The sequence below is a fragment of the Panthera onca genome, chromosome A3 (genome assembly GCF_046562875.1).
Source record: "Panthera onca isolate mPanOnc1 chromosome A3, mPanOnc1 haplotype 2, whole genome shotgun sequence".
In the NCBI taxonomy this organism is placed as follows: Eukaryota; Metazoa; Chordata; class Mammalia; order Carnivora; family Felidae; genus Panthera; species Panthera onca.
The window spans coordinates 77,053,874-77,077,649 of NC_138341.1; the positions used below are offsets into that span (position 1 = coordinate 77,053,874).

Genomic DNA, 23,776 nt, shown 5'->3' on the forward strand with positions numbered 1-23,776 from the left:
CCCCGTGTTGGGCTCTGTGCTGACAGCTCAGAGCCTGGAGCCTGCTTCGGATTCTGTGTCTCCCTCTTTCCACCCCTCCCCCTCTCACGCTCTGGTCTGTCTCCCTGTCTCTCAAAAATAAATAAACATTAAAAAATTTTTTTAAAAAAGTCTTGCATAGGTGGTATATGGATGGGTGGAAGTTCTGTCTCTTCCTTTGTCTCACTCTTTTGGAACGAGGTCACCATGAACTCCAGAACTTGGCTGGCCCTCCCCTTAATCATAGGCCCAGAAATCTCAGTACAGCTTTCCTGGATTACAGATGAGGGATTTATGACCTAAAGTTTTAAGTGTCTTCTTCAAAGTCACATGGCTAAGAAGTGATGAAAGGCAAATTAGAACCAAATCTCATTTCATTTTTTTCACAGAGTATTTCTTTCTACTATAAACTGGTACCATGTACACTACACAAAATATTTTATATTGTATGCAGATCCCATTGTCAGGGATGTGACCGTCTATTAAGGGTGAAGGTGTATGGTGTATAAATGACTGTACCACTTAGTGATTGCACATAATAGGCTGTGCATTTATATTTTAAAACTATTTGTCAAGGGGGCATTTATGTTATATAAGTAAAGCCATACATATATAAGAAAAATGTATTGTCTACACATAAACATATATACATGCATGCACACTTCTACAGACTCTCTCTCTCTTTCCCCCCGCCTCTCTCTCTCTCTCTCTCTCTCTCTCTCTCTCTCTCTCTCTCTCTCTCACACTCAGACACACACACACACACACACACACACACACACACACTGCTTTGTGAAACCTAATTTTCTTTTCCTTTGCCTAACCCTCCTATATTTTACACAAGACTGTATGGTTAGCCTTTTCATGCTAGAAAGGAAAAAAAAAGTATATATACTTAATGAATAGAAGGGAAAAACTGATAGCAGTTGTCAGTTTGTAGCTGAATATCAAATCTTTATCAACACTGTGTTCAGGGCTTGATGGGGAAGGAGGTAAGAAAACAGGAAGGTTTTCTGGTATTTTCCTTATGATAAGAATTGACTATAGCTGAAGTTATTTGGCAACCATTCTGTTCTCTCCATTTTTAACTTTACTACTTTTTTCTGTTGTTACTCTCTTTTTTTACTTGTATTCTCCTTGATCCATCCTTCCCAAATAGGACATGTTTTCATTGTCGTTACTATGATGATCTTTCCAAAATATATTAGTGCTGATAATGACCTTTTTCATTACCCACATGGATCTATCAATGATGCATATTCGTATCTACTAACAATGATTTAGGAGTTGGTAATGCAGTTTGTCAGTCATCACCTCTCCTTCAATTGTACTTCTATGTACTTTCCCTCCTTAATTAGCTTTATAGTGGAGAAGGCCAGAAAATATGGATGAAATATTGGAAAATAAAAGGAGTACTTTACACAGATGTCCTGGAACTATTATACTACCTACAGCACAGAAACATAGGGATGCTCTTCTGTCTTAAGTAACAAGTAGTGTCTTCCATGCTAGTTATTTTGGTCTATATTTACAGTAATTGTTTTTAATGTTGTGCTATATTACTTCTACACATTTAGAATATAGAGTATATATTTTCAACATATGAAAATCAATATAGTACCCCCTATGAATAGACTAGTGGATAAAACCATATGGTCATTTAAGCAGATGCGGAAATCCCAACACCATTTCTTGTTATAAATACTCAATAAAGTACGAATGGAGGGGAACTTTCTCAACCTGACAATGGGTATCAATGGAAAACCCATAGCTAATAACATACTCAATGGTGAAAGACTAAAAAAAGCTTTCCTCCTAAGATCAGGAATAGGACAAGGGTATCAACTCTGGCACATCTGTTCAACATTGTACTAGAAGTTGTAGGTAGGGCAGTTAGACAAGAATAAGAAATAAAAATCAGCAAGATTAGAAAGAAAGATGCAAAACTATCGCTATTTTTCAGTGATGTAATCATATACAGTATATAGAAAATCCTAAGAACACACACACACACAACCATTAATTAATTAACCATTAACAAACAAATTCATCAAGGTTGTAGGATACAAGAGTAACATACAAAAATCAATTGTAGTTTTATAGACTAGCAATGAATAATCCAAAAATGAAATTAAAGGGGCACCTGCATGTCTCAGTTGGTTAGTTAGGTGTCTGACTCTGGCTCAGGTCGTGATCTCATGATTCATGAATTCGAGCACTGCATCGGGCTCTGTGCTGACAGCCCAGAGCCTGGAGCCTGCTTCAGATTCTGTGTCTCCCTGTCTCTCTGAGCATCCCCTGCTCGCACACGGTCTCTCTCTCTCTCTCTCTCTCAAATATAAATAAACATTAAAAAAATGAAATTAAGAAAACAATTCCATTTGTAATAGCCTCAAAGGGAATAAAATACTTAGGAATACATTTAACAAAAGAAGTGTAAGACTTGTACACTGAAAATTACAAAACATTTTTGAAAGAAATTGAAAAAGGTCTAATAAATGGAAAGATATTTCATGTTCATGGACTGGAAGACTTCATTAATATTGTTAAGATGGCAATACTCCCCAAATTGATCTGCAGATACAATACAGTCTCTGTTAAAATCCTATTGGAGTTTTTTGTAGAAATTGACAAAGTGATTGTAAAATTCAGATGCAAATGCAAGGGACTCAGACTAGCCAAAACAATCTTGAAAAAAAAACAACAACAGAGGACTCACATGCCCAAATTTTGAAACTTACAATAAAGGCAACAGTAATCAAGATAATGTGGTACTGGCATAGGAAAGACATTTATAAATCAATACAATAGAATTAAGTGTCCAGAAATAAAGCCTAACATTTAGTAAAAAGGACATTTCAGTGGGGGAAAGAATAGTCTGTTCAGCAAATGGTACCAGGACAGCTGCATATATACCTGTAAAAGAATGAATTTGCATCCTATCTTATACCATATTAAAAAATTTCAAAATAGATCAAACTCCTTAATTAATTAATTAATTAATTTTTAGAGAGAGAGAGAGAGCACATGAGCAGGGGAGAGGGGAGGGACGGAGAGAGAGAGAGAGAGAGAGAGAGAGAGAGAGAGAGAGAGTCAGAGTCTTAAGAGGCTCCACGCTGAGCAGAAGCCCCTCGTGAGAGAGAGAGAGAGAGAGAGAGAGAGAGAGAGAGAGAGAGAGTGTCTTAAGAGGCTCCACGCTGAGCAGAAGCCCCTCGTGGATGAGGGGCTGGATCCCACAACCCTGGGATCATGACCTGAGCTAAAATCAAGAGTCAATCGATTGAACCATCCAGGTGCCCCAATGATGAAACTTTTAGAAGAAAATATTAACTGTCAATCTTTGTGACCTTGGATTAGGTAACAGTTTCTTAGATATGATACTTAAAGCATAAGCAGCAAAAGAAGAATGTTAGACTTGATCAAAATTTAAAATGCCAGTGTTTCAAAGGATACCACCAAGAAAATGAAAAGACAACTGACTGGGAGAAAATATCTGCAAATCATGTATCTGATATTTGGTTAGCATATAAAATGTATAAAGAACTCTTAAAACTCAATGATAAAAAGGCAAACTGGTTAAAAATTGGGCAAAGAACTTGAATACCTTTCTCCAGAAAAGGTACGTAAATGTACAATAAGCACATGAAAAGATGCTTAACATCATTAATCACTAGGGAAATGCAAATCAAAATCGTAGTAAGATACCATTTCACACCCACTTAGAATAGTTACAATAAAAAAGATGGACAGTAACAGTTATTGGGGAGCATTTGGAGAATTGGTGAAATCAGAACCCTCATACAGTGCCGGTGCAAATGTAAAATGGTACTACCTCTTTGTCAGGTTCTCAAAAGGTTAACGTAGAGTTACGGTTACCAATGGGAGAGTATGCATTGTGTGAATGGAGGTCTTGGGTCTTGGGTTCCCCACAAAAGATTTATGTGAGGATCCACACTTGAATAAAGATAGCCAGAAGGAAAGTGGCAAGCACAAAGCAGTTTATCAAGAACATTACACTCTTGAAGTGAGAGAGTGGACAGGCCCAGAGGTGGCAACTGTACTGGGGTTAGGAGTGTCTTTTTATGTTTGTGTAGGTTATGGGTCATAGCTAGGGTTGTCTCCAGCTGAGGTTGTTTCCAGTCATCTAAAGTACTCCTACTTGTTGGGAGGGGTAGTTTTTGACCCTACAGGGTTCTTGCCAGAACTGTCAAGACCATCTTCTGCCACAGGGGTGGGCAGGGAGGTGGGTCAACACCGCAAGGTAAATATAATGAGGCCATATGTTACCATGGGGTAGAGGTTGAGGATGAGAGTGCATGTTCTGCACCTGTGGCTCTTGGTCTGTAAGCCCTAGGGTGTTGGAAGCCACAAAGTCAGGATGTTGTGCCCTCAGGCTTCTAATGTGTCGCCTCTTTATCACTGCCTTTGCCTCCAGCTCATGTCTAACTAACTGCCTACTCTTTCTACCATATGGCTCAGCAATACCATTTCTATGTATATACCCAAAAGAAATGAAAACACGTTCAGGCAACAACTCGTATATGAGTGTTCATAGCATCATTATCCATACTAGCCAGAAAATGGAAACAACCCCAATGTTCGTCAAATGATGAGTGGATTTAAAAATGTGGTATATCCATACAATGGCATATTATTTGGCCATGAAAAGGGATTACATACTGATACATGTTACAACATGAGTGAACTTTGAGAGCAGCTAAGCTAGACAAAAGAGGCTGCATGTTACGTCATCACGTGCATATGAAATGTCCAGAATAGGTAAATCCATAGAGACAGAAAGTAGATTAGTGTTTGCCTAGTGTGGGAGGGTGCGTGATGACTACTAATGTGTATAGGGTTTCATTTTGCAGTGATGAAAATATTGCAGCATTAGGTAGTGGTGATAGTTTCCTATGTTGCGAATGTAGTAAAAACCACTGAATAGTTAGTACCCTTTAACGTGGTGAATTTTATGGTATGTGGATCATATCTGAGTAGAAGGAAAATTAATTTTATTAATGGCTTAAAAGATCATGATTTGGTGACCTTTGGGGGCTGCCATGGCATGAACCCATTATCCTGCAAACTGGTAAATTTATGGAAATGATTCTGTAGTAACCGAGTAACAGGGTAATCAAAGAGCTGATGAAGGAAAACTTTATTTTTCTGAAAAGTATAGCTAATTAATGGTAGAATATCAATCACCATTTTGCTACACCTACTGGAATAGGCAATGACGATTATTGGCTGCTAATGAGGGAACTTGATAATGAATGAATCAGAGTACTACTACTGGAACCCTCAGATCCATCTTAATATTACAGAAAGACTGTCTCCTGCGTCTAGCCCATGGAATCACACAAAGGGGTTTTCTTTCTGGGGGTACCCATTCACTTTGTAAAACACTTTGTAAAACAAAGTTTTGATTAAGGGCAGGCATCCTCTTTCATCTCCAGGAACTCCTGTTTTAGCTTTTGCATCTACACTACATCTAACAGCTTTTCTTAGAAAGTTTTGTTCAGGGCAGAATGGAATTTGTGCTCCTGTTTTTCTTTTTATGTTTTTGTGTGATTCCTGAGAGGAGACAGGGTTTTTATGTGACTTCATCAAGTCATCTTAAACCCAAGAGTCTTTGAGCACTAAGTCAACAGATGAGGTAAGAGATAATCAAGATCTGAGATAGGCCAGAGGCCATGTTGACAGTGTAACAGGATAGATTTGTTGTTCGGGGATATTGGTTAGGGCACATAGTAGTGTCTTCATGAATGTTTGTTGACTGTGGAATGAACATAAGTGAATTTATCCAATTTTAGGGTTTTATTGCAATATTGTTATAAATTATACCACTTTGGTGTGAATTATAGTCTACTTTTAGAGTTACCATGCATGAATTGAGTCAGTCTTGGGCTTCTAGAGGAGAGGTTGCAAAGCGATGGCTGATAGGTCAAATCTAGCCTACAACTGTGTTTTATTTGGCCTCCTCAGTGGTTTTTTTTCCCCCCCTTTAATCTGTTGCCAACATTTCAAAATAATGGATTTCACATAAAAACTGGGTTTTCTGGCTTCTCTTAAAAAAGCAGATCTGGCAACACTGGGCTTACATTCCCTCATGCTACTCAGTGAAAGCTGAATAGTGACTGCATTAGACCTAGTCCTGTGCTGCTCCTGTCACTCACTGGTTCCTGTGGACATCTGAGTTTGTGACCCCTACTGTAGTGGTTTTAGAGGGCTATTTTCTAAGTCTTAGTCTAAGTCTAAAAGTGTTACTTTGAATTACCTTTCCTCTTATGTTGCTGTTTAAACATACCACATGATTATGACACCTATCTCATTAGAATGTAGGCTCTGTGTTGGCTGTAAGTGTGTCTTCTATTTCTAGATATTCTCCATGATGCTGGTATAGTGCCTTACATATTGTAGGGAAGTCAGTACGTATTTATATATCTCTGCTCGGATTTGGCAAGGTAATTGAGGAAGCCCAATATGCCGTGGCATTCAGACATTAACACATTTTTTTTGTGATGTTTATTTATTTTTGAGAGAGAGAAAGAGAGTGAGCATGCATACGTGTGCACACAGAGGAGGGGAGAGGGAGAGAGGGAGACAGAGGATGCAAAGAAGGCTCTGTGCTGACGGCAGACAGTCCGACGTGGGGCTTGAACTCAGGAACTGCGAGATTTTATGACCTGAGCCAAAGTTGGACACTTAACCAACTGAGCCACCCAGGTGCCCCAAAACATGTTTATAATCCAGCAAAACAACATCTTGACACACTGGTTTAGAATAGAGATATCTATTATTATCATTTTGGAGAAATGATTTATGTTTATTAATGATAGTTTCATCCTCTTATTTTTATCAACCCGTTGTCTCAGATAATTTTAGGGTTAAAATTTATTAGATTACTACATTGTAGGGTTAATAAAAAACATTTTGGATATTAAATATTTTCTTGGCCATCTTAATAATGTGGATTGAGTTAGGTCTTATGAATATATCCCATAGGTAAATGGGATATCCCATAGGTAAATATATCCCATACAGAAAATGAATGGAAAGAGCTGAGCTCTTTAAGGGGATAATCATTGTCAGAAAGGATATGGGAAAATGAATTTTTTTAAAAGAAAGTGTTATTTGATGATACAAGTACAAAGAGATATTGAAAACAATTGGTGGTAATGTTAGAAGTATAGGCAAGGGCCGTGTTATGTGCGTGTGGTTGGATTGCGGAGCTTAATGTAAGAGGAAGTCATGGAGTCAGTTACTATGTAGTTTTTGAAAATTATTTCATGAACACAAACCATATTTTGTTTAGCCCCACACTAGCCAGTTGGGTAATGACTTTGAATATCAAGTTTGAACATTGTACATGTTGGTTTCATGCCATGTACATTTCTTAATCCTTATTGTGCGTTTATTTTTACATTAGGTGAGAAATTCATCCACACTTCTTTTCAGTACCTTGATCACAAGAATATTTGGAGTTAAAAGGGGAAAGGATGAACTTTCCAAAAAAAATAGGTAAGCTTCATCTAACGCTAACTTTACTTTTTACAAGATATTGTCCTGGCCAAAAATAATTTTTGGAAATTTGCTTACCTTTATGGATTCATCTAGAGCATAAAACTATTAAAATACTATAGTAAATTAACCTAAGCTGCCAAATTCTAACCTCTTGGGCAAAAATACCTACTGTTTAATAAGTGGACCTTTCAAAGCAACAAAAATATGGCAAGGTAGCATGGGCTGAAATGTCGAGCTGGTTTCTCAGTGCAATAGCTAAAGTATTTTTTTGTTTTCTTTGCATCTTCAGGTATTCCTTTAGTGTCCTAAATTGTTTCTTCTTGATGTTTTAACCACGTAATAACTTGTGTAGTATCTTTACTTTTGTAGCTGGAAGTTTAAATGTTTGTGATACACCCATCAGAGCATGTCCCAGATTATTTTTGCGTTAAACTCTGCAGCCAAGTGGAGCAGTTCCAGGTAGATGTTGGCCACATGGAGTAAACAGTGCTTTTTACTTTTTAGGGCTTTAGTGTTACAGTTTTTTTTTTTAAGATGTTTTACTCTTAAGATTTTTTTTTTTTTAATGTCTGGGAAGAAACCTATAGAAACACTTTGACAATGGGTTGTATCTTTAGATACAATGCACAAGTTCCGTTTGTTGGTTTTAAAGAAGAGAAGTTTTGAATAACTGTTTCTTTAGCCTTTAGGATTTGATGGGAGTCTAGCGGCTTGCAAGGTCGGACACTAGATGTCACTGTCGCTGCATGTGTAATTACTTTCTTAACTTCATTCAGGATCCAATTAGGCCCAGTGCTTTCTCTTAAGGATCTGAAGATAACCCTGGCCATGTTCCTCTCCTCCCTAAAAAGGCTGATTATCACATTTTTAATTTAGGTTTTAAGCTGTTATTTGTTAAAATATTTTCTTGTGATGGAAGTGAGTTTTAGGAATTAGAAAATATGGAATAATTTTATGATGTACTGTTGGTAAGTCTAATGAAACCTACAGATAGTTCTGAATTGTCATTTAAATTGCTATTTATTGCCCTATGAAATTCAATAAATATTTAAAAAGAAGGCAACTGGCTATAAGTATGAATCCTCAGAGTATATTCAGGAAATACCAGAGAGTTTTGTTTTTTCTAATCAAGTTGTATTTTTAAAATAATGCTAACATTATTCCTTTGAAAGGATGATTACAATTTTTACTATTTAGTAGGTTTCTAAAGAAATTCTTCTTCTCATTAGTTTGAAATCACTAAGATTTCTTTCTCCTTAGCTTTCTTTATTTTGTAATAATTCTAAAGTGTTGAGGTTTAAAACAGTTTGGTCATGTTATAAAATTGTGATAAATAGGGGCACCTGGGTAGCTCAGTTGGTTAAGCGTCTGATTAGGCTCAGGTCATAATCTCAGTTGGTGGGTTCGAGCCCCATGTCGGGCTCTGGGCTGGCAGTTCGCAGCCTGGAGACTGCTTCAGATTCTATGTCTCCTGCTCTCTCTGTTTGCCCCTCCCCCACTTGTGCATGTGCGCACGCTCTCTCTCTCTCTCTCTCTCAAAAATAAACAAACATGAAAAAAAAGAGACGGTGATCAATAAATAACAGCATAAGTAAAATATGAGATAATTAACAAGTGAAATTAATGTTTAAAACTAAATTTGACAATGAAGAAATGCTTTTTTACATTTTACTTTTTATAGAATGAGTGATACATGGATGTGTACACAGATTTTACTATGTACAGGAGAAAAATCATCATTCCATTTAGGTTACATCTGAAGGAGGTTGGAAGAATAACACAATGAAACCACCCTGCTTTAATCTTTTTGCCAAAGGCATGCTGATGGGAGCCGCCATTATAAATTCATTTTTCTTAAATAGGAAAGGTTACAAAATATGTAACTTTCCTAGAAAGATGGAAATGGAATATTCATATAATTGCTTTGAGTAAAGTTGAAAAGTGAAATGAAGGAATTAAGAAATTAATAATTTTTAAAAATGTGATGAACATTCTTGGTGAGAGCCTTTACTTTAATAATCTGAAGATTGGTATATATCATTATGTATACAGAGCTTCTGTTCTCTGTTTAACTGTTGAAGAGTATATTTCCTGGAAGCATCCCCTGGATTTGCTCTGCAAAACCTTTAGTGTCTTAGATTAGCTGTTATTTGTAGTGGTTCTAGTTGTAGTTTGTTTAAGTCTATCACTTTTTGTTGAAATGTTTATAAGCTTGTTCCCTACACTATTAATTCCGTGAGGGCAGAACGTTTCTCACCTATTCTGTGTATACATCATGGGCACTTTCAGAATGCTAGTAATAATGATGTCTTGTTGGTGGGTCACTCGCCCATCGAATAACTACACTCAGCTGATGAGACCTCACAGGCCAGTTAAATCTACTTTCACAGCCACAGATTGGTCTGCACACCGTCTTGCAGATGTGTGTTCTTGGTCAGAAGGCAACTGGTCATAAAAAGAACATCTGCCTTTCCCATCTAGTGGGGAAAAAATGTCTATCTTGGGGTAAACAAACTTAGTTTCTAGGCATTTTGCTGCCGCTGGAGATGACCTTAATAGACTCCCTTATCCTCTTTGTACTTCAATTTCTCCATCTATGTAACGGGAATAATAAGATCTGTGCCCTGTCCTCAAAGGGCTGTGGTGGGGATAAAACAAATGATTAACAGTTCATTTCTTTTAAAATGTTGGAAGTCCTACACAATTAGAGACAGAGTTGCTTTTTTTCTATTACCACTTCTATTCTAGTACTCGGCCCATCGTCTTAGAATTATAGTGAAATTTTGGAGTACAGAGTCAGTATCTTACCCGTTTGTATACCTAGCATATGTGTGGCATATAACAGGCACACAGAAATAGTTGCTTAATGAGTAAGTAAATTTTGTTATGAGAGGAGAAATAAGAAATCTGGTTTCTATTCCTGCCTTTGTTGCCATGTAGCCACGATAACCAACTGAGACAAATTAGTTAACCTTTCCGAGCCGTGGTTTTCTCCTCTAAGATAAGAGATTTGGACTGTCCTGGAGGTCTCCTATTTCTGTAAAATACCAAGCTAAGGCTTTATGTAATTGTTACTGGAATTGTGGTTTGGTAACCTGCTATATTCCCAGTTCCTAGAACAGTACCTGCCTTGTAGTGGGGACGAGAAGTTCCCTTTACGTATGTAAAGAAGGGAATAGAAGGTTCTGCATCCCCATTTGTAAGTATGTAGAGTGCACTCGTAATGATGGGACTCTAGAGCTCCTTAGTCTTGTTCTAGATGCGTTCCTTGGATTATGAAGAATGAGAACACTTAAGTTTCACTTGTTTTGAAATAATTTTACAGCATTTTAATTTTCTAAATCTCCTTTCCTTTCTATTTATTACCTCCTGACTGACTTGGCCTGACTGGATGAACCTTTGATCCTACGTAGAAGCAGAGCCTGCATAGCCCTGTGATGCAGGGAGTGTGGTGGGCTTTCCAAAATGGCCTCCATCTACAGTGTTGTGAGGGGTCTACCCTTGATGGTTCCTCTTTCCGTACGGGGCAGGAGCTAAACCAGTGTGATCTTTAACTCTAGGTCTTTCTCTTTAGTCCCTGTGGTATTAACCTTCAACTATTCTAGTCCCAGGTAAATGACAAATATCAATATGTAGCAGTCTGAACACTTCCAGGTTTTGCAAAAGCTTCACGTTGGTCTCAGCGTATTCTACAGCTCTTGCTTTCTGTCTTCATTTTAAGTCATTTAGCCAGTGAGAATTTGTTAGCATTTGTCATGAATTCATTATTGACACAACAGAGGAGTACAGGAGAAGTATAAAACTTGGACCTTGCTAAAGGAGCTTATGTTTTAGCTAAGGGAACAGAAATTGTTATCTGTGAAAGATACAAGTTGAAGATAATTTGTAATAAGCGAATGTACAATGTGACGTGAGTAATAGATGCACTAGAGAATCCTTAATGGGAGAGTTGAGTGGAATATTTGGGGGAAGTAGTGTTTCTTGTAAAGCTTTGGAAATGAGTACATTTGGGGTATGTGGAAATAGGTGGGTTGAAAAATGGAACAAAAGAAGAATAATCTTGTTTTTTGTATTATTCAGTATAATGATCTCTATTCTGCCTTATTAAAGAAAGCTCATATTTAAGTTAGTATCCTGGGATGGTTTAGTACAATTTAAGAAGAAAGTGTTTGTAAAAGCTTTACTAGGTCCATGAAAAATTAATTTAAATGACTCTGTTAGGAGATGTAGAACCGCATTTATTTTACTTTCCTGGGTGTAAATTACAAAGAATTATTTTAGTTATTCCTCTTAATATCTTGGTTTTGTCAGTCTGGAAGGATCCTCTGAGGGGCATCTGATCTGGTCCAGTCTTTGCTTATAGACAGAATTCAAAGCAGTTTCCAAACAGACTGGCTTCTCTCTTGTTCTTCATGTTTTCTAGGAAAAGGGATTCCACAAGTTTCTGTGGTTACCCACTCCATTGTTTAGGAAATAATTGGATTCTCAAAACTAAAGTTGAGAGCTGTAGGGCAATTTGGTTTTTATATTCTAGAGAATGTAATTATTAGAATTCAGAATAGCTTATTTGCTTTGAACTATATAATAGTTTGTAGCAAGCGCCTGTTTGGTCAACCTGGAAATCAAAATTTTCTTTGACTGTGGCCAGGATAATCTTAACATCCTCAGACCCAAAGGATTCTCATTTTCTCCATTTAAAAAGCATTCATTATGTGTTTACTCTGGGCCAGGCTCTCTGCTGGGCACTGGGATCCAAAGATGAATCAGACATGCACTTGGCCACGGGGAAGCGGACAGTCTAATGGAGAATATCTGTAGTTATCTCCTGTGCTGAGGTCTCTGTTCCACTGGTGCAGAAGGAAGAGGGGAGCATATCTTCAGTGCCTGTTTGTGTGCTTGGCTGGCTGGGCCCTTTATGGGTAACTAACTTAGCCTCCATCATAGCCCTACAAAGTGAATAATCATCCTAACTTCATGGAGAAGTAGACTGAGGTTGGTGAGATTTAGTTATTTGCCCGAGGTCAGAGAGCCAGGAAGTGGCAGAACTAGAGCACAAGTCAAGTTCCCTTTGCAGAGCGCGTGCAGTTTTACACACCAACACACATGGCCCGTCGTGAGCAATGTGAGTCGCCTTGTTCGTCCGGCTTTAGATTTTACATTGTCAAACTATGGGAAATGAGCCACTTCACCTAAGGTCTCAGTGTGGAGCAAGAATCTCACATTGCCCATGTGGCAGGTTGATTTTTAGGGGGAAAGGTGGGAGAGGGCCAATGAGAAGTTCGTTTTGAGGTAACTATGTGACCTCATGGTGGTGGTGCACTGTGGAAGGCTTTGTGTGCTTTTGTCCCGTGGATGTTCCCTTCCTAGGGAGCCGTATACTCTATTTTCATACAGACCAAGGTAAGGGAGGAGCAGGTCACAGGGTTTCTAATGTCACACTATAAAGTCAGGAGTGTTGAAATCTTAGTTTTCTGGTTGGTGAGTAGGGGACGAGTTAAATTGCTTCAATAGGATATCCGTGTGGCCGGTGAGACATTCACCTCTTGAATTTGATGATAGGTCAGTGCTTATAGGGAGAGGATTTGGGGGTTTTGTGATAATCCTTGCCTGTGCTATGATGTCTTCTAGGCTTAACCTAAATTTTTCAAGTCTGTGCTTATATTTTTCATTCATATCTTTTGAAAAAAATGATAATAATAACCGTTACTAGTTTTTATCTTTGAGACGACCTAAGGTGGAAATTGTGTGGAAAAGTTGAGCGATTTGCTGAAGGTCACGCAGCTAGTGCTGGAAATGAATCTAATGATTACTTTTAGCTCATAGTAAGCTCAACTAGAACATTTTTTAAAAAACCAGCTGATTATTTATAAATGGAGTTTCTATTGGCAACAATAATGGTAGTTTGGATTCAAGTAATCTGGAATTGAGTTAAGAGTCCCAGTGTTTTGATATGGTCTGGAGGTGTCATTCATGCATTTTCCACAGTTGTTCAAGAACATTCAGTCTGGTTCTTTAGGCCGAGTAGATAAATGAGTATTTTTGGAGACCAAGAAGTAAAGTAAGTAAAGTACAAGTCTTGTGTAATCCTTGTTGAGAAGTCCTTAAAATCAGAATTAAGTCTACATTGACACTTTGGCCTACTGGAGAGTTTCATGTTGCAAGTTTTTGTTCATTCTTAGGTTCATGGATCACAGGTAGAAAAACCACAAATAAAATTTTTAACCAAAAAGAAGCTCTTAAAACGAAATATGTTCATGAACTTGAAGTGGGAATTAGTCATTGTGTTCTTAAATATTGACTCTTGCATGGACCAAGTAATCTTTGTTCATAAGTACTGCTTCAGGCCATTGCCTTCTTTAATAACTAAGGCATTGTTGCTTTAGTTTGAGCATGTTCTATGGAATTTTGGCAATGCATGCATCCTCTCTCTGCATCTTAGTAAAAGCATGAGTAAATATTTTTTCTTAGCTTTGGTATTTTTGTAGCTTACATTTTATATGAACCAGACTAATATAATGTAATACCAGGATTACATAATTTAAGACGTCAGGATTGCTTCCAGGACTATGAGATAAAGTCTTCCTTTATCAGGGGGTTTGCAAGCTGTATTTGTTGCTCATTCAGTGCCTGTAGAGAAATACCACAGAGCTATTTTCCAAATGAGAAAATGGAGTCAAAGAGGTTAAAGCCAGAGGGACTAGTTTCTTTAGAACTTGGATAACATTTTTTCTTTATTCAGAACTTGGTCCGTATAAATTACTGATTTTAGTAGTGTATAGGTTTAGAAATTCCAGGAATTTCCAGTTATTCTTGTTACACACCAAATTTTTTTTTTTTTTTTTTTTTTTTTGAGAGAGAGAGAGGGCGTGAGCTGGGGGGGGGGGCAGAGAGAGAGAGAGAGAGAGAGAGAGAGAGAGAGAGAATCTTAAGCAGACTCCATGCCCAGCGGGGTTCAAGCTCATGACTGAGATCATGACCTGAGCTGAAATCAATAGTCAGATGCCTAACTGACTGAGCCACTCAGGCACCTCACACACTGAATTTTTTAATGAAATATAATGAATAAAATTTTGTCATTGAATACTTAGTTTCGAGCCTTGGCACTCTAATATATACAAAAATAGTTTGTAACATAATCTTGGATTTCAGGGAGTTCATTTTTTGAGAGAAAACCAACATGTGAACTGGTTTAGGAAAAATGAGTATCAAACTCTCCAGTATTGATAGGGGATCAGAGGAGGATGAGTTGGGCTCCATGCAGGAGTCAGGGCTTAGTCTACACTTGAAAGGATGGGCAGGATTTGGACAGGTGGAGAGGAGGATGCCATGGAGATATTCATTGATTCATTGATTGATTCATTCATTCTTGAAGCAAATATTCACTGACCACCTACTCTCTTGTAAGCACTATACTAGGTTCTGGGGCTTGTCAGTGAGTAAAACAGATATGCTAAAGAGGCTAGTTTGAATTGTATATGACATTAGGAATCATTTAGAAGTTTTTGTATTGTAGTATTCCATAATAAAAGTATTGTTTTTGGAATCATTTGAGTAGAGATTACTTCTGTGTCTCTGGCTGGTAGGATTGGAGAATATGATGCAAGATTGTGGAAGAGAGTTACTTAAGAATAACTTGTAGTCTCTGTAGATTGTTAAAGCATAGTTCTAGCTTGGTGTGGTTGTTTTAGTATTTATTCTTTTTATTATTTGTAATTTTTTTTAATGTGTATTTATTTTGAGAGAGACAGCAAGAGGGAGGAGGGTCAGAGAGAGAGGGAGACACAGAATCAAAGCAGGCTCCAGGCTCTGAGCTGTCAGCACAAAGCTCGACGGGGGGCTTGAACCCATGGACCGCGAGATCATGACCTGAGCTGAAGTCAGACACTCAACCGATTGAGCCACTCAGGCAACCCATCCTTTTATTATTTCTAAATTGAGTAGTGGCCATATTAGAGGGGCATATGTCTTATGTTTTAAGAATTACTAATTTCCCCAAGATACTGAAAGATATTCAGTGAAAAATAGATTTTAGAGTTAAGTAAGTTTCAGAAACTTTGAATTGAAGAAAAATTTATTACAGGACTGTTAGGACATTTTGTGTGCTATAATGTTTTTTGTGAATTTTCAAGAGTGGGATATAACATGCAGTATTTCCCCAAATTATTTGACCATGTAAATCTGTCTTCCTCTCTCTTTTAAAGAACATCTTTTACCGTCTTGTGTCCATCAGACATAGTTTGGGGGCAACTGCTATGGGGACAACTGATAATGGCAGGTGGAATGCATGTTTCAGATCATTAGGAGCAGCACTGTCTGTGAGAAAGAAAGATACTCGTTTCAGATATATCTTGGCAGGAACAGAAAAGCTTAGTTTTAGTTGCAGCTATGTATAGTATAAGTTCATCCCAAGTTGTCAGATAAAAATTCAAAATAGTATCCTAGCATATAGTAGATAGTCAATAAATATTAATCAATGAAAACTTTATAATCTTAGACTGTTTCAGATCTTCTGATATTTAAAGTGCCTCTTTGGGAAAGAGAACTTTATATTCTACATTTAGAATATTCTCCCATTTTGTCAGAAGACAGTGTCCATTTTCTTAGATCATTGGTATGGGGGTGGGGTCAATTCCAAACCATTAGAGTGTGTGTGTGTGTGTGTGTGTGTGTGTGTGTGTGTGTGCGCGCGTGTGTAGGGAGGACAGATAGAAAGAGGGGAACAGAATAGTAACCAGCTTTGAAATATAATAGGTGAGGCTTTAGAATTCACTCATGAAACTGACTTTTCTACCTTTGGACTGTATGTCTTACTAGTAAATTAAGCACTAGACTCTGTTGTTGTCCCTCGTTTCCCAGATTATAGCTCCACTTGTTAATATTTAAACAGAGACTTGAAATAATTCAGACTTGTAGCAGTTAGGATGCTTTTGACTACAAGTAAAAGAAAGTAAAAGAAAACCAAAATCAAAATTTAAATAAGGAAAAGTTATTATCTCACATATAACCAGGAAGTTTTAAGGGGGATTGATTCATTCTAGCTTGATAATACCATCAAAGACCTAGATTTTTTCATTTTTTTGCTGTGCTATCCTTGATGTGATGACATTGGCCCGAGGCAAGCTTCCTTCATGGTTGCAAGATGGCTGCAGTTCCAGCCATCACATCTAGATGCAACAGTGTCTAGGGACAATATCCAGTGGTCTTGTCCATCTCTGGTTTTAAAAGTGACACCACCACCTCTTACATGCTTTCCCATACTCTCAATCCCACATCATGCAGACTTCCCTTTACATCTTTTTGGTCAGAGTTAACATCTTTTTTTTTTTTTAATATATACATACATATAATTTATTGTCAAATTGGTTTCCATAGTTCAGAGTTAACATCTTATCATGCCCCAACTTATCCCTGACAAGGGAAATGGATACACCATAATTATCTTAGACTAATCAGGATTCTCCAGTTGAGTCTGGGGTTGGTGCCAGTCTTCCCTGAAGCATATGACTACTCAGAGAAGGGCATATACCATACCAAACTCAAATACTGTTAAAAGGAAGGATGGGATGGGGGAATGAATTTTAAGTAGGTGACTAATGAAGTCTGCTGCTCCATTCTTCTAGGCTATTTCAAAAGCTTTGAAAGCATGTACATTAAGAACAGCAGCTTAATAGGAAGAGAAATATGTGTAGTGTTTTAGCCTAATAGGAAAACATAGTCTTTTTTCTTTTACTTATGCAATTCCTTCATGTAATTTTAAAAAGATATGAAGTACAAGTATGTCTGGCTATGTGATTCTATATAATTCATACTGTAAGCAAGGTTGCAGTACAAAAATTTTACTCAAGAACAAAATATATGTCTTTTCACATGAAAAAAGTATGGTGGTATAGCATTAAAATGGAGATTCCCAGTAAAATATAATCAAATTCTTTTTTTTAATGCTTATTTATTCTTAGAGAGAGAGGGAGAGTGAGCATGAGTGGGGGAGGGATAGAGAGCAGAGCGGGCGAGGGAGACACAGAATCAGAAGCAGGCTCCAGGCTCTGAGCTGTCAGCACAGAGCCCAATGCAGGACTCAAACTCATGAGCTGTGAGATCATGACCTGAGCGGAAGTCAGACGCTTAACTGACTGAGCCACCCAGGTGCCCCCCAATATAATCAACTTCTAAGGCAGAAAATGTTCCTCCGCAATGTGAAACGTCTCCCTGGTTCATGGCTGATCTCTAACAAGCTGACAGAATGCTAACACTGTTTCTTATTTGAAACTCGAATTCACTTTGGAATTTGACCTGTATATTACAACCTTGATTTTGTGATTGTGAGGCCAAATGGTGTGAAGTCAAATGATCTTTCTAAATTGGAAATGGTACCTAATTATTTTCATTTAGTAACCAAAAATCCCTATTTCATTTAAATCAAATGTAGTATTTTGATGTACTTTTTTGGCCTCTAAAATCAAACTGCGAGGTCATGACCTGAGCCGAAGTCGGATGCTCAATCGACTGAGCCACCCAGGCGCCCTGATCCTCTCTTTCACCCCCTGCAGTCAAAGCCCTCCTCGGCCACTGGTTTCATTTCTATAATTGGTGGCCTGTTTAGGTAACCCAACATTTTTTTTTAATCATTTGTTCAATAAAAATACTTACCAGGTTAAAGGGTTTGAGCACTGAAAGGAGTACAGATATTTATAAAATATAATCTAAATATTTGAGGAACAGTTGAAGAGATAAGACTCAACTCAACTGCAATGCAAGGTGGAAAGCCTTAAGTACTCTGTTAACTCCCTTCCTCTCTCTTAGGGAGGAGCCTGCCTGCCGCTTCCTCGCTTCTGTGAGTTCTTCCTCACCCTCTTCAAACGTGGCCTCTACAAACCCCTTCTTGCTCCCCTTCTCTGTTCTAACATTTAGGTGGGAACATCTCACCTGACTATTTCTTTATCTTGCTGCCTTCTTTTGTCCTATCTTATATAACAATCAATGATTCAGATCAACATTAAACATTAAGGCAGTACTGGTGACTGATACACCTCCCCTCTATGTATTCGGAAATGAAATTCTTTGTGCTAAAAAAACAGTGTCACTGACTTATCAAATAAAGGTGGTGAGGACCCAGCTTTCCCCAGAAACATAGCACAAGTCATCATCTCTTTTTCCTTTTTGCTTTAACTTGACCAACTTTTCCATTAGCTTCAACACATTAGGGCAATAAAGGAGAATTTCTCTCGGAGTGGTATGCTCTTCTTTTGATTAGTTACTAATATTGCAATAGCATAGGTTTCAGTTTTTCATCATTGTGGAAGTACAATGTTTCAGTGGGAAGGTAAATAGATTTATGTCTTGGGAAGAATGTATTTCAGTTGGCGTATGATCATTTATTGGCTGTGGCCTTTCCACAGATGGACATACCATTCTTAAATACTTGCTTGTTTTCAGCCCTAATTGCCTTCAGAACTGTGCTGCCATGCACTGGCAAACCATTTGGCTCACCCAAGAAAATTGAATTCCATGGGATCCATGGCATTTTCTATGGAGGTTTCTTTCTCTAGAAATCTCTTCTTGCCTTTGCCCCTCATTAAATTGAAATGAATCATTTTTCGGGGTTTTGTGTATAATATTAATCATTCTAGCATGTAAAGTAACATTCCTTTAATGAACAAACCATAGTTTACTTGGTAATTGTCTTATTATAATATTCAATTTCTTTCCTAATTTTTTTTAAATGTTATTTATTTTGAGAAAGAGAGTGCCTGTGTGTGAGGGAGGGAGGGGTAGAAAGAGAGAGAGAGGGAGACAGAGAATCCCAAGCAGGCTCCACGCTGTCAGTGCAGAGCCTGACATGGGACTCGATCTCCTGAAGTGTGAGATCATGACCTGAGCTCAAATCAAGAATCAGATGCTTACCCAACTGAGCCACCCAGATGACCCCTTGCTAATTTTTTTCAATGTATGCGGTGTGGTGAATATCTTTATTTACAAAGTATTTTAATATGTAGGGTTATTTCTTGCAGATAGATTCACCTAGGTGTAATTTCTTGGTATTAGGGTATAACTAGTCTTCAGATTCTATTTATGTATTTTCATGTTTCTTGATAAATTGATCTTCTTGAGAGTTTCCCATTTTACCTTCCTACTCAGGAATTTTCACTAGCTCTCCATTGCCTCTGGTCTAAAGCCCATACCCCTTTAATTGGCCTTTCCCCATTTTGTTAAACGTTTTCCTTTTTGTTTTAACCACCTGCCTAACACTGAGCGTTTACATTCCATCTAATTTTTCCACATTATAAAAAGTGGTGCAGGGAATATCTTCATGCATTTTAGCTTTGCATGTGTTTTGGGATTATTTCTTTGGGATAAATTGTCCGAAATGGAAATAGTGGGTTCAAGAATGTAAACATTCCAGAAAACTGATAGCCAGGCTTCTTTTAAATGAGAAGATACAATTTATATATTCACTACCATGTGTAATCTTCCTAGCAGTGGGTATTATTAATTTTTAATGTAAGTTTAAGAGAGTGTAAAGGGGGAAATCACCATGTTGTTTCAATTTCTGTTGCTTTTATTAGTAGTGAGACTGAACATTTGCCCACATTATTTGTTGGCTAATTGTATTTTCTTCAGCTTAGCTTTCAAGGCCCTATGTAATTTGGACTTGCCCTTTTCACCTTATCTCCTAAATATTCAAACCCACAAATATGTATTAAACTCTTACCAACTACCAACAAATACATATACTCTAACCAAGCTAATCTCCCTACTGTTCCTTTGAATATGTTATGATTTTCCTTTTTGTTGCTTTTGTTCCTGCTTTTTCTGCTCCTAAAATGCCTGTCCCTTCTGCTTACAGTATGCTGGTTTTTCCCATTCTGTGGAGTTCAGCCTGAATCTTTTTTCCTCCAGAAAGTCTTCCCTGACCCAACTGTGGCTTCCTTGAGAGCAGGGCCTGTGTCTGATGCCCCTTTTCTACCCCAGTGCTTTGTGAAGGGTCTGCCTTATATAGGAGGCAAAGAAGTGATAGATTGATGTTACTAAGAAAATGTATGTTGAGTTAGCTCTAGATTTAAATTTTGGCTCAGACTTCAGACAAGTTATTTAGTCCCTTGAGCCTCCGTTTCTTAATCTCAGAATCATCATAAATTGGGGATGATAATAGGACCTGTCTCCAGAGTTGTTACGAGGAGTAAATGTTGCAATGCTTATAATGGGCCTGGTTCAGTAATGCTTGCTGTACAGGAATTTCATTTAATGGGAATTGTCTTTTTTTTTTTTTTTTAAGTTTACTTATTTATTTTGAGAGAGAGAGAGAGAACATGAGCCTGGGAGGGGCAGAGAGGGAGAGAAAGAATTCCAAGTAGGCTCCATGCTTATCAATGCAGAGCCCATTGCGGGACTCGATCCTGTGAACTGTTGAGATCATGACCTGAGCCAAGATCGAGAGCCAGACGCTTAACCAACTGAGCCACCCAGACGTCCCTAGTGAGAATTGTCTTTAAATTAATTGAATGAGTAAACCGGTCATCCCAGCACTCACTGCCCTCCCTTTCTTTCGGGCTCTTCCTGGTGTACTGCAGATGGGGTGTGCTGTCTCTCTTGGGCTGCTATTGCTTCTTGTGAATTAGGTATGGACTCTGGAATCAATTCCAAGGTCTTGAGAGGGCTTGTCTTCCAAATTTGTTGCTTATTCTGATGTACCATGTAAATACTGATGTGTTGAGTATGATTGAGTAGCTTTGAAAATGAAGGCAAAGCAGGGATGAGCACCTCATTTTCCGTCTAAATAAAACCTTTACTGGACCTTTACTAAGAGAAATTATGTTCTCCGAGGGCCTTTTAAGAAATGTTTAGTTTTGTTGCTTGTCCAGCCAAATGGAGTTAGTTATTCAGTAAGAAAATGGTAAAAATATCCAAATAACACCACCGGATTTCACTTTTCCATATAGTGTTTCAAAGTGTTGCATTCATTAGTATTTGTGAGAAACCTATGGTTAATACCACAAGAAGTCATAAACTAAACCAGATTTTCCCCCTTTTTAACTTTTACATGACTTGGATTAACAACAGTGTTACTCCCTAATTTACACCTGGGATTTCCAAACCTTCTCAAAAAGCTGTAACAATGATTCATATTTAGTCACCATGTGACTGGGTTATTTTCATTTATTGAAAACATAAACAACAAAAAATAGCCTGGATAAAGATCTCCATGTATTTTAACTAGTGACAGATGCTATGATCAGAATTTCTACTTAAGTCAGGCATTTTTGACATACACCTCAAGCCTTGCAATTAAGCTTTATGCCTTTCCAAACATAACAGTTAACCAATAAACCAAAATATCAGCCTGGTCTGGCTTAGCTCAGCGGTCTTTTGATTTCTTCCAGTCTGTTTGATGTGGAGGCTTATTGAGATTTATCTACTGAGCTGTTCATAGTTTGTAGGGCTGAGAGCACCGGCTATATTATATAAGATTCCATTAATGACAGGAGAGTGTAGACAGTCTCTATGGTGTAGATAATTGAGTCAGTTGTGCTGGCCATGGTTTTGTTGACATTTTTAAGACTTTTGTCAAGCTTTTTTATTAATAGTCAATGATTTTTCCTTATTTTTAAGTTTATACTGTGAGCCTCAAAACAGATGTAGTTCAGTTGGTTCAACTTAGTAGAAAGTTTTTTAACTTTCAGTAGAAATGTCTGTGTAGATTTGGACCAGTTTATCCATAAGGAAAATAAACATAGAAATATATAGTAACCACTTATAAATATTTGCTATGTGGGGGGGGGGGGTCAGACATCATTCCATTGTATTGTTCATCATAGTAATAATGCCACTGTTCCCAACTTTATAACACAGAGGCTGCAAAGGACTTTCATACACTTACCTCATGTAATTCTGGTAGGATTACTCAGTAAGATAACTGTCCTCGTTCTAAATAAGATACTTGGAATTTAGATTATTAATTTGCTACATATCTCATATCTTCTAATATGCAGGGGAGCTGATGTTTGAATTCAGATATGACTCCTAACTCCGGTTATTTTCCCGTCACACTAAAACTTTTTGTTCTATAATATATAGTATTTCTAAAAGTTACAAAGTTCTGCCAAGCAGCTTTCCAGTGGTTTCATCACATCCTCTTTCCTGAGAAGCAGGGTAAAATTACTCATGTTTAGGTTGCTGGAGATAGAAAATAAGATTGCACTGGAGGAATAATGAAACATATTCATTCCTTCTGCCTCAGTTGCCTCATGTATCCAAATGGGGAAAATACTAGCACTTACCTCGTAGGGTTTTTGAGTGGATTAAATGAGTTAATACATGCAAGGAAATTAGCAGAGGCCTGGCACAGAGAAATGATAATACATTTAGCTATTTTTAGCATTCATTTACTCAGCTGCATTTATTCATTCATTGCTACCTACCAGGTAACATGCTGGACTTTGGAAGATAGTAAGTCAGAGTCTGCCTTCCATGGTCTCATAACCAAGTGGAGGAGATGATCGATACGCCAGACTGCACACCATTAGCATGAAGGTTCTGTTTAGAGGCATGCAAGGAGGGATTCGGAAGCACAGAGTAAAGATGAGTAACTACTCTTGGGAGGCTTCCTGTAAGAGGCAGGGTCTGAGCTTGAAGGATAAGTAGAGGTTAGCCCAGTGAAGAAAGGCGAAAGGCAGTCTCGGAAAGGGAGCCAGGAGAAGTGATGAGGGTGGTGAAAGCTTGGTATAAGCGTGTTTCTTCAGGCCAGGGGTTCTTGAGGACTTTAATATGATGCCATGTACTGTGACTCTCCAGTCACAGTGCAGTTACTCATCAAAAATATTGAATCACAGAATCCTTTCTTATGGAGTATCTTAGGAAGAACTATGTTTTAAAGAACACAGGTGGGGAAACTCTGGGTGGGCTGGGTGGTGAGAAATTAGTTTAGGTCAGAGGTGGGGTGGGCAAGGAGGACAGAGTTGGGGACATTGATTAGAGACATTAAGGCAGTAAATGTGACAGGACTTGATAAAAAACGAGAGGACCAGGGAAGAGGAAAGATGGTGGGATGGTTGCGCAGATTTGGGGCTTGGGATAGTGTCTGGGGCTGATGGTACCATCTGCAGAGGTAAGAGATTTAGGAGTAGAAGCATGTTTGGGGCCCAGCAGTGGGGAGGTTGGTGGATACCATGTTCAGTTTTGGATCTGTGTTTTGAGATGCCTGAGGGGCATCCAGTGGAATATATTCACGAAGCAGTTC

General features: G+C 38.0%; 1 protein-coding gene across 6 annotated transcripts in view; it reads left to right on the top strand.

The window, feature by feature from the left end:
• THADA (THADA armadillo repeat containing) overlaps window positions 1-23,776 on the top strand; it is a 325,993-nt gene that overhangs the window by 93,533 nt on the left and 208,684 nt on the right. For all 6 annotated transcript variants that reach the window (XM_078444418.2, XM_078444419.2, XM_078444420.2 and 3 more), the window contains one exon: window positions 7,448-7,539. In XM_078444418.2, coding sequence (XP_078300544.1) covers window positions 7,448-7,539 — 92 coding nt within the window. The remainder of the gene's footprint in view (window positions 1-7,447; window positions 7,540-23,776) is intronic.